Source organism: Podarcis filfolensis (assembly GCF_964270895.1).
Source record: "Podarcis filfolensis genome assembly, chromosome: 3".
Classification (NCBI taxonomy): domain Eukaryota; kingdom Metazoa; phylum Chordata; class Lepidosauria; order Squamata; family Lacertidae; genus Podarcis; species Podarcis filfolensis.
The window spans coordinates 32,375,284-32,387,561 of record NC_139606.1 but is presented as its reverse complement, the minus strand read 5'-3'; the positions used below and the strand labels follow the sequence as shown (position 1 = coordinate 32,387,561).

The following is a 12,278-nucleotide window of genomic DNA, read 5'->3' as shown; positions in this document are numbered from 1 at the left end:
CCCTGACAGAGGCAGACAGGCGTTGGCTTTTACTGGCTCCTGGACTTCCTCCTCCTTTCCCCCAACAGCCCCCGCCATCCCTTGCCATTCCTTTCTTTGCGGGCAGACTCTGGCAAAGTGACCTGGCTGCTGGCAGAGGTAACATTTCTTGGCGCTCTTTCCCTCCTTCTTCCTCCCTTCACTGGGATTTGAAACTGCGTGCGCGCGCGCTGTTCCAACTTCCATCGGCTCTCCGGGCGGGAAACTTGGCTCTGGAATCTCTGGAATGCGGAAATCCCTCCAACGCTCTCCTTTCCCCTCCCGCTTCTCCAAGGCTCTTGCCTCCTGGCGCGCTCCAATGGTCAGCGCTGATTTGGTCAGCTGGTCCATAGACTCCGCCCTGGGCGCCCGGGAAAGTTCGTCTTTCACCGCCGAAGAAAGCCCCTCTTCAAATAGCATTTGAATGGGTTCCGCCGATAGGTCCCACCCCAATCTATGTATCAACATTGTAAACTCAGTCCAGTACTCACGAACCGATCGGCTCCCCTGTTTGCAAGCCATCAATTGTCTGCGTACCAGTCCCTGTTCAATCTCGCTGGAAAACATCAAATCCATGGCGCGAAAAAACTTCCTCGCGTCCTTCAGCATGTCACTATTCCCTGCCATCAGGGGCCTGACCCAGTCTCTCGCCCCTCCTTCGAGATGGCCAATCACAAACGCCACTCGCGACGCCTCATCGGGAAAGTCATTAAACTGCAGTTCAAGAGCATACTGCATCTCTGTCCTAAAGGCTTGGTAGTTCCTGGGGTCCCCCCCAAACTTCTGCACCATTCCTGGCATCTTTCTTGCTAGTGTAGCGCCTTTTGCCTTTTCTGCATCCTGCGCCCTCCTTTCTTCTAGCCTCGCCGTTTGCATTGCTAGCTGGAGTTCCAACATTCTGTACCTTTCTTCCAGAGTTGGACCTTCTCCAGCTCCTCCTGCTCCTCCGGCTCCGGCTGGGTCACTCATGATGCCTCTCTGCACAAGCTGCTTTCAGGGACTGTCCGATTGCTGTGATGGGATGATGAGCTGCTTGTGCGTAAAATCCTGATCCCTCAGAGTTTGGCTAAGTTCCCAAACCTCTGTCTGTGATGGAGCTCCTTAAGCGTGGCTCCATCAATCGCTCGTTGAATCGGACAGTGGGCGTTTACGGAACTTCTTCCAGCATAAAAGCTCCTTAACGGAAACACGTCTTCTGGACTCTCGGCGTGACAGTTTCCGCCGAGGAGTGGGTGTTCCTACGGGAGGTCCTAAAACCCCCCCACTGTTCTCGCTTGAAGTATCTCTGAGCTCTCCCTCCGACTCACTTTCCCTTGGAACTCCACTTCTCCCCCTGCAGGTCCCCTCCTCCGCTGAGTGGTCTCTCTCACCCTCCATGAGCCCTTTCACCTCCTTAGTCTCAGATGGCAGTTCCCTGACACCAAGGTTCGAATCAGTATTATTTAATCACTTCTTCCCCAGAAACACTTCTTGGAGTACCAGAACATATGTTTCATTCTTTGTTTTGCTTCTCGTTACTTCATGGTTTATTGTTCCCCCCCCCCAAAAAAAACCCCCCCAATGCTCAGTTGTGTCCCATATACTCTATATAACATTTTAAAATTGAAATAATTTAATCTGATTTATAGAGATATAGTTTTAATATTAACATGTGCACACCCACACTGTTTGGAGGAAGTGTTTTCTGCCTTTGTGCTCAGCTCAGCAGTACTTCCCTCTCTGTGTTTGTGTCTGTATGTGGGATTAGGTTTTTTTTCACATGGGTAGGCAAACTAAGGTTCGGGGGCCGGATGCGGCCCAATTGCCCTCTCAGTCCGGCCCTTTGGGCAGTCCTGGAATCAGCGTGTTTTTACATGAGTAGAACATGTCCTTTTATTTAAAATGCATCTCTGGGTTATTTGCGGGGCATAGGAATTCGTTTATCCTCCCGCCAAAAGATAATAGTCCGCCCCACCAAGGCCTAAGGGACAGTGAACCGGCCCCCTGCTGAAAAAGTTTGCTGACCCCTGTCCTTTCATATCTATCTTGTCATAGCAAGATAGACATTTGCAGTCATTAAAGCTTTGGAATTGGTTCCCAATAATACAATGGTACCTCGGGTTACATACGCTTCAGGTGACAGACTCCGCTAACCCAGAAATAGTACCTCGGGTTAAGAACTTTGCTTCAGGATGAGAACAGGAATCGTGCTCCGGCCGCACGACAGCAGTGGGAGGCCCCATTAGCTAAAGTGGTGCTTCAGGTTAAGAACAGTTTCAGGTTAAGAACGGGCCTGCAGAACGAATTAAGTATGTAACCAGAGGTACCACTGTACACAGACTGCTGAATGCATATTGCAACTAAAAAAAAATTAGATGGCATCTTCTTGTGAAGTGACTGGGTTGGGTGGGAATCCTAGCTGAAGTAAAAAGGGAGCGCTATTTCATATCATGCGTTGTTGTAATAGATGATTCAGACTACAGTAGAAATTTTGTTGGCAGTGGTAGTAGCTTCCTTCATTTTTTAAAGGCTTCCTTCATTGTATATATTTATTGCATTGTACAAGTGTTTTGATTGAAATGGTGGTTCAAGAACAAACAGTTTTGGGAATTATGGGGACAGAGCTACCCAAACTGTATAGAAATTTATTCATGTATGCGACTACAGCGGCAAGATTGTTACTTGCCAAAAAATGGAATGAAGAAGTCATCCCAATGCAAGAAGAATGGATACAAAAACTTATGGAATATGCAGAAATGGCGGAACTTACTGGAAAAATAAGAAATCAAAATAACCAACTTTTTATAAAAGAATGGAAATGGTTTAGAAACAAACTGTAAACAGATAAGAACATTGACAGAATTATTGTAATAACCTGCAGTTTTATAGGAGTATATATTTAAAGTACAGTGGTACCTCTGGTTACATACTTAATTAGTTCTGGAGGTCTGTTCTTAACCTGAAACTGTTCTTAACCTGAAGCACCACTTTAGCTAATGGGGCCTTCTGCTGCCGCCGCGCCACCGGAGCACGATTTCTGTTCTCATCCTGAAGCAAAGTGCTTAACCTGAGGTAATATTTCTGGGTTAGCGGAGTCTGTAACCTGAGGCATATGTAACCCGAGGTACCACTGTAGATGAATAAATGAGTAAGTTAAGTTAATTTGGAATATGCAGAAAATATAAAAAATACGTTTAAGGAACCACAGAAAGAGGGGGAAGGAAGTAGAGTTTCAAAATATTAAAATGATTGTAAAATTATTGAAATGTATAAAATTGAAAATCATAAATAATTTTTTTTAAAAAAAATAACAAGCAGTTTGTGGGATCCAGGACTGACTATTTAAAGTAATAGAAGAATCCTGGCTTTTAATTTCCATGAAATTGGATCCCAATTCATATTTGGCCATCTTTCTGACAGTGTGAATTGCTTGAGATCGGTTTAGGGCTTATTGTGCCTGGAAATTTTCATGTGTTCTAATCGTGCAGAAGTAATAATTAAAAAATGGGGCCTGATTCCCTTGCTAGCTTGAGTGATATTCCGTTCTGTCTTTCTCCCTTACCTCCCCACTTGCTTCCGCGGCACCTTCTTAATGTTCAATCCAATATAAGGAAAGTTTTCAAAAAGATGGCTCCACTTGTTCATAAGTCATAAGACACTGCTTGTTGATAGTTTTGTTTATAGTGTACATATGGATATGTATAAAACTTAATTGGAGATTTTCTTTTTCTTTTAGCCGGGCTATGATGAAATCAAACCGGAATGGCGACTCTCTCTTGAGAAACGGAAGAAAATCAAAGGTTGGAGCCATAGTGTAGTTTCGTGTGTGTGTGTGTGTGTGTGTGTGTGTGTGAGAGAGAGAGAGAGAGAGAGAGAGAGAGAGAGAGAGAGAGAGAGAGAGAGAGACCAAGACCTGAGTGAGCAGGAGGATGTTAATCCATCATTGTGTGTTTAAGATATCATAAGGGCTAACGTTACAATGCTGCCATCCAAAATGCTAGAAGATTACATGTCCCTTCTGAGGAAGCAGTATTTGAGAATGTGTGAGTGATGGGCACATCCTCTTTCCATTTTTTTCCATTTCCATGAGCCATGTGTAAAATGTGAAGATATTCTTCACCCAGGTTGGAATCTGTGAGGAGCTGTCCATGGTGCCAGGCAGCCTGGAATAGGATTTATGTACAGTGGTACCTCGGGTTACAGACACTTCAGGTTACAGACTCCGCTAACCCAGAAATAGTACCTCGGGTTAAGAACTTTGCTTCAGGATGAGAACAGAAATCGTGCTCCGGCGGCGCGGAGGCAGCAGGAGGCCCCATTAGCTAAAGTGGTCCTTCAGGTTAAAAACAGTTTCAGGTTAAGAATGGACCTCCAAAACGAATTAAGTTCTTAACCCGAGGTACCACTGTACTGCTTGTGTTCTAGACCCAACACCTTTCTTTCAAAAGGATCAACAGCTTTCATCATTCTTACTAGGTTCTGTCCCAGCTGCATTTCCCCCCCTTGCCCCCAACAGGGATCCCCAGAGGACAGCTCCAACAAGACAGTTTTGCCCCACACCACCACTCTATGCACATTCTGTCACTATCTTGATGGCTTCTCATTATGTGAAATTGTGTTTTGTGTATTTCTAAGATGAACTTTACTGTTACTTTTAGCCCGCGTTGGAAGGTTTTATATCTTGAAAAGTGGAGTGTAAATAATCTCAGAAATAGTGCAGTTTTGCATGTGTCGTTGTTGTCTATTTCCGATGCCAGTTTAATTCACAATGTTTTGTTTACAAAGGGTGCCTTCAAGAGTGTACAAGCTGCAATTTTTTGTGGACGATCCCATTTCACTTCCAAACTGATATTAAGTGTCTCTCCCATTCTTCATTTGCCTATGTAGGGTGGCTCATAGCAATTTAAATTTAGCATCTTATAAATTAAGAACTCCTGTGTAATCATAAATACTGCAAAATAAATTAAAGGCAGAAAACAAAATAAAATATAACCTTGAAATGAAAAAGCAGATCCTTAGCAGGGGGGAAAATCTGCTGCAATAAAAATGTGTTTTACCAGCCAGCAAAAGATGGATAGGCTATGTACATTCATCCTAGGGCAAAGTATCTGATAATGCAGCTACTTGAAAGGCCCTGACACTTGTAACTAACAACCAGGCCTCAGGTGAGACACAATAATAATAACAACAACAATAATAAAAACAAAATAAAATGCACAAACCATTTTATTATTTGTACCCGGCCCATCTGACTGGGTTGCCCCAGCCACTCTGGGCAGCTTCCAACGTCTATAAAAACATCATAAAACATTAAACTTTAAAAGGCTTCCCTCTACAGGGCTGCCTTCAGATGTCTTCTAATGGTTATATAGTTATGCATCTCCTTGACAACTGATGGGAGAACGTTCCACAGGGTGGGGACCACGACCGAGAAGGCCCCTGCCTGGTTCCCTGTAACCTCACATCTCACAGTGAGGGCACCACCAGAAGGCCCTTGGGGCTGGAGCTCAGTTTCCGGGCAGGATGATGGGGGTGGAGACTCTCCTTCCAGTCTATCTGTGTATCTGAATGCCAACACCAAAAATAAAATAAAAATAAAATAGATTGGTTCATGTGAAAAACACAATCTACCCTAAGATATTATGTCAGAGCTAGTATTTAGGACCCAGAAGAAGGTGAGTCTTCACACTGGCAAATATTTTTCAAGCAGCGTAATTCTACATAATAAGCAGCATAACAAAGTAGAAATCTCTTTAACTCAGCCCCTTTATGGATATTTCATTCCCTTTGGGAGAAGCCATATAGATTCTCCCTCCTCCCTTCCTCCCTTGGTTGTGACACCTTTCCCAGATGGTTTCTGCTTGATATAGCTTCATCGAGATTCCATGAATAATGTTCTGAGCATTTGCCAGAGAGATTGTTGCACAGTTGGCCTGAGGAGCCATAAGTCCATATCTGTCTATTAATTTTTAAAGTTTCGCCCTGCTTTGTGTGAGCGGATCTGCCTAACACGCTTAGCTGCATTATTTTTAAAATATTACATGAAGAAGTCTGTCAGAATCTTTAATTATTCAGTTTTGCTTTAGTTAATCCAGAGATAACTTTAATTAAAATACTACCGTAAAAACGTAGCGAAGCGAAGCTCTACGCAATGCTGATACAGTATATTGTCGTTAAATTTAGACTCTCTCAGATGATTTTTTAATTAAATAATTGAAGCTGTTCTAGTTCCTGTTTTAAAGCTTTTTTTTCTACTTCCCCCCACCTCCAAGACAAGGAATCTTTTTACCCAATGATAGACATCAACTGGTGGTCAGAGAATGCGGTCATCCTGGCTCGCTGTTCGGGTGCTTTGACAGTGTCATCAGTGAAGACCTTGAAAAATCTGTTGGGCAAATCCTGTGAATGGTTTGAAAGTTCCCCTCAGGTCACCTCTGCTCATGATGGTGGATTTCTAAGTTTGGAGGTAGGGAACACTGGCAGAAATGCCATATTTCTATGTGTGGAATGTCATCTCCTTCATGTGTAAGCCTCCTATACACGTGTGTGTGTGTGTGTGTGTGTGTGTGTGTGTGTAAAGCATTTTAGATGGACTTCAATTATTAAAATAGAAGAGTGAGATGCATTTGACAGTGTCCCTATTCAAATTATTTCTTTATTATTTCATTGCGTTTATGAAATGTTTTTTTCTGTAATATTATCTCAAAGCAATTTCACAGTGGCAACATTGAGAATAAAAACAATTCCATGTGTACAAACAATTTAAACAATTTCATATGTAAAACCAATTTCAAATCCAATATAAATACAGACGGGGTAGTTCTGACTGGGATGTCACAGTGAACCATGGCTTTTTCCAAGGTGAAGTAGCTGCAGAGAGCCTCCAGCCTTCTCTGGTGTGGCTGCAAGAAGTTGACCTGGACGCTTTATTTTTTTAAAAATAACTTTTATTTTGACAAAGTAATAATCATAAATAAATAAGAATAAAAATGTGCACCCCCACCACCGAGACCATTCCATTGTAACTATCCAACCTCCCAAAACTTCAACACCTCTTGAGATGGTTTGACTCCTTTCTGTTTTAATAGTACAAATTCTACAAACACTTTCCATATCTCCTCAAAATCATTTCTCCTCTGTATTCCCTGTTTTACCTTAATGGCACATGTCAACTCATTATTAATAGCTCTATCCCACACCTCTTTATACCATTCTGCCATTTTATATTCTGCTTGCCCCTTCCACTTCCTAGCTTTCATAATTCGTGCAGCTGTCAATAAATTTGTGAGTAAGTCCTTCATAGCCTGTGAACCTTCCACCCCATCGTAAATTGATAATTATGCTACCTCTGGACTTTTGGTCAGCTTTAACCCAGTGATTTCTGTTATCTCCTTAAACACCCTTTGCCAAAAAATTCGTACATATTTATACCTCCACTACATGTGAACATAATGCCCTGTTTTCTGGCATCCCCTCCAGCATAACACCGAATATTCCTGACTTGGACTCGTTATGTTGAAACCTGGCAAACTCTTGTAAATCTTACCTATGCTCTGTCTGAAACAAGCCAGCTTCATAATCTGTGAACCACGTTAAAATAATCCTATCTCTGCTACATATGTGCCTCCACACACATGAGTGAGTGAGCAAGCAAGCTAGCAAGCTACATCTGAACCAGGTGGGTACTCAATCAAGTTTCACTCAGTAACTCATTGGAATTAATGAACATGGATAAATTAAGTCTGTTAATTCCAGTGGCTCCACTCCGAGTGAAACTTAGTTGAATACCTGCCCAGGAACTATAGCTAATGGCTTTGGAACAAGCCATGCTTTGAAGTTGGCTTAACACCCTGGCTTATTCTGAGGATGTAAATCATAATTTCACAATTAAGACTCAACAGGAAACTGTAGTTAGTCTGGTGTTTTCCAGATCACGAAAAGGGACAAACAAAGCATCTGTGATGGGAACTACAAGGATCATTTGTTAACTTGTTAAACTGACAAACGATCACTTTAACTTGACTGTGGTTAGCTTGTTCTTAACAAGCCATATATAAGATTTACTGCATTCTGTTGGGTTTCGATGAAATGGCAAACTGCCCTTAATAAAAAACAGACACAGGACATTCCAATCTCCTCACAGCTATGCTGGGGAGTTGGGGAGTGTGTGAGATCAAGGCTAACTGTGACTTATCCCTGTTAGGATAAACCATGGTTTATTGTGACATTCCAAAGTAGCTGGGTGACTTTAATTTACTGGCAAAAAATAAATTAATTTCATCTATAGTAAAGGGACGCACAACTATGGAAAATTTAAATATGATTACATATTGTGGGTTCTTTTTGTTGAACTCAAAACTTCTGATGGTATGAGTAACAAGCACTAAGTTATCCATAGTTAATAAATCTCATCTACTGTATCAACTTTTAGGAGCTCTTCCCGCCCTCCACCCCAGCCAATGAGACTAAATTAATTTGTTTAATATAGCTCCCCCCCCCCATCTTTGGACTTGTAGTAGAGTTCTATCCTAACACCCCTATATTTATATACTTCTGGAACATCAAAAATGAAGCATATGTCATAGGAAATTTATGAAACGCCATAGAATCTTCAAATCAGGAGAACACTGGGAATGTGAAGTAGCACAGTTTAAGGAGCAAATCCAACATAATTTTTAATCCTCCTTTTTAGCACCAGCTGAGCATTGGAGGGTTAAATCAAGAGTCAGTAGTGTCACATCTTTCACTCAGCGATTTAGTGGATATTTTAAAAATGCCTTCAATTAGCAAGCGTTTCTTCTTCTGAATAGTTGCCGTTATTGAGCGAGACTTTTCTTCCCTTTGTATTAAACATGTCTGTGCATATGACGTTTGTATGCATCTGATGTGTCTCCTTTTGTTAATCCTTTACCTTGTCATCTTGCAATTTCCTCAGGGCTGTCTGCCTTTCAAATACTGAGGTGTTTTTTTTTGAAAATTATTTCCCCTCTAGTTCTTTTATTCCTGTTTCTTATGTTTCTTTTGTGTATTAGTAGTGCCACTATTTCTCTTAAAACTAAAGATCTTGGTGCCATCCTTTTCACGATGATCTAAGACTCGTTTTCAAGTTGTCAGATAATGCTAAATTCCCTTTTTTTCTGCCCATGCTCCATTCCCTTATTAAACAATGTCTTAATTACAGTGGTACCTCGGGTTACATACACTTCAGGTTACATATGCTTCAGGTTACAGACTCCGCTAACCCAAAAATAGTGCTTCAGGTTAAGAACTTTGCTTCAGGATGAGAACAGAAATCATGCTCCGGTGGCACAGCAGCAGCAGGAGGCCCTATTAGCTAAAGTGGTGCTTCAGGTTAAGAACAGTTTCAGGTTAAGAACGGACCTCTGGAACGAATTAAGTACTTAACCTGAGGTACCACTGTATTGTTGTGGGGTTTTTTGGGGGTTGCAATTTTGTACTCTCTTACCTGGGAGTAGGTACCATTAAGCTCACTGAGGCTTACTTTTGAATTGACATATAGGAATGTTCTCTTAGCCATCCCCTTTCTGCCTAAGACACTTGCTCCTATTTTGTGTTCTGCTGCCCACCTGCTATCTCTAGCATTTCCTTATTATTCATTTGATTTCGTTCTAGTATTCTCATTCGTCCTTGCTTCTATTCTCTATCTCTCGGGGCTTTTTTCTTCATGAACTCTTTAGCAGCCTATTTAAATGTACTTGTTCTCATTCTCTCTCTCCCTTTCCCTCAAATGCTTGAAGGTTCATTTGTCTGAGGTAGTCTATGCTCAGTTGTTTTTAGTGTTATCCTATTTTTGTGTATTTTTAGTCCTCCCTCCCCCATTAGAATGTAAAACTGCTGGGCAACCTCTGGCTACCTGCATTGTTGAAGCTATAATCATACATGGCACTGTGTAGTTTTGTTTTTTTTTTTTTTTTTTTTAAATAATATTTATTGAAGTTTCCAAAATACAGAAAGAGAAGAGAAGAAATTATGAAGATACATTCAGAACCTTATTTTCAAACATCCACTTTCTGGGACTCCCCCCTTCCCCCACCCCTACCGTATTCCCCTTTCATATTGTTGTTTCCACAAGTTCTGTTTCTGATTTAAAGCACAATTTATATACCCCATTGTTCAAATTTAAATTTATACAAACCTTATGCAACACCCTTGATAAAAAAAAAGCAAAAGATCTCTCCCCATAGCCCGCCCCCTTTTCTTTCCACAATGTCCCCCTTTTTTCCCATTAAAGTAAAAGCACACAGAATAAAAGTATAAAAAAATAAGAAATATATTAGAAAAAAGAAAACCAATTCAGAAAATAGTTGCAAGCCTTTGGATTCTAATTCTCCCTCCCCTTCCCCGGTTTAATTTCCCTTATCCTCCAATCTATGTTTCCAGCCTGGAAGTCTTAAGTCCATCAATCCCATTTTTCCCCCAACTCCTTGCAGAATTATTTCCCATTTTTAGGATTACTTTTTAAAAATTAATTCCTAAATCTTTAAAAATGTCAAATTATAAAATTCCCCCCATTGTTCTTTCAAGGTTATAGTCCAGCTTCCTCTTGTTCCGCTGCTAAAACTTTCTTATTCAGAAGTTTAGTAACTCTACATGGGTTGTTGTTATTCAGGAACAAAAACTTGCGTTCAGTCCCTTCCTTCTTCAGTAAAGTATTCTGTTGTCTCCTTTTAGTCTAAACACCCTGTAGACGAGATTCAGTTTCAGTTTTGCAGCTTTCCCAGGAGATAACCAGTTCTGTGAAATTCCGAAGTGTTGTATTTTTCCCGGCTTACGCCCATCTTTGTAATGTCCCGAAGCTCCTCTAGGGGGGTTGTTGTAACTTTGTGTCCAAAAATCCGATTGTTCTCCGTATTTTCGCCATTTTGTATTCAAGTCTTAACAAATTATATCAAATTGTAACAAATTTGACCAGCAAGGTCCTTGTAATAAAATCCTCTTTAAAATTCCGACTTTGACAGCTACTTTGACAGCTGTCAAAATCACCGGCTCTTTTCACCAGGCTCACTCCTCAATCGCCCCGGTTCCCAGGGAGGGGGGTGCATTTTCCTTCTCCTTCAATTCTTCCTCCAGCACAATTCTTGTACTTTCCCATCATGGAATTCTTGATTTTAGCAAAGATACCGTTCTTTTTGGGCCTTGGCTTCCCAATCCTTGTTTTAAAATGTCTACAATAGGGAGGGGGACTGACTTCCTTTTTAGATCCCCCCCCGCTCGTCTCAAATCCAAAAAATTTTTCTTCTTTTAAACCCGATTTCCAATTTACTCACGGGTTGTTGTTAAAGGTCCAAATTCTCAATGGAAGAAGTCAGCGCTCTCCGCCGGATGGCATGCGGCTTCGCTCGGCAGGGGTGGCAGAGGACTCAAAGCACCACGCTTCTCCCCGGCACCCGATCCGTAGCCTTTAAAAAGGCTCCTTCACGAGTCGGGAGGGCGCTAGCGGTGCTAGCCGAGTCTCCAAGTCCACGGCCCCCGTGGCCGTGGTTTCTAAGGGTCCCCGCATCGCCGGTGCGGTAAAACCCAGCCCCTGCCGAGCCGGCTCCCTCCGGAGCTCGGAGGGAGTCCGCCATTCGGCGATGGCGCCAACCCGGAAGTCCGCACTGTGTAGTTTTGAAGCAAGGTTTGAGGCAAAAGTGCAAAGCTTCACGTGCCTCTTTCATTGTTGTTCATTCAGATATACTGCTGCAACTAAATTTCATGTAATGATAGATCTTTCCGCTTCATAATCTTGTCTTAAAACTTGTATTCAGTTTCAGATATTTCAGTATCATATGCTTCCTATGTGACCTTGAGATTAGATGATATAGTGATATCTATATATTTATAACAAGAAAGGGAACTTCTTTCCTTTCAGAATGTCTAAACCCTAACCCAAAACGTGAATTTTACGGCAGTTTACATAAAAAATTATAAATACACTATTAAAGCAGCCAGTAAAAAACAAAACAAAACCATAGCCTAAGAAATAATAAACTAGAAAACACAACTACTATTCAGCCAACTAATACAATACAGATTTCTCTTTTTTTCTTCAAAAAAAAAAAAAAAAAAAAAAAGGTCTGGGCAAATGAAAACCTGGTACCAAAAATAATGCAATGACAGTGCTTGTCTTACTTTCAATACCAAAGGCATAGGGCATTCCAAGGAGACCCTACTAATTCTTACAAAATGTATTTATTAAGCATGTCCTAGTCCTTATGAATGTACTTAGCACTGGGGTTGTGCTAATGGCCCTTCCTTCTAATAACTTTGCTCTGCATGTA

General features: G+C 41.4%; 1 protein-coding gene across 2 annotated transcripts in view; it reads left to right on the top strand.

Moving 5' to 3' along the window:
- Positions 1-12,278, top strand: part of NBAS (NBAS subunit of NRZ tethering complex) — a 195,314-nt gene that overhangs the window by 32,487 nt on the left and 150,549 nt on the right. For both annotated transcript variants that reach the window (XM_083606886.1, XM_083606885.1), the window contains exons 13-14: positions 3,734-3,797; positions 6,270-6,463. In XM_083606886.1, coding sequence (XP_083463012.1) covers positions 3,734-3,797; positions 6,270-6,463 — 258 coding nt within the window. The remainder of the gene's footprint in view (positions 1-3,733; positions 3,798-6,269; positions 6,464-12,278) is intronic.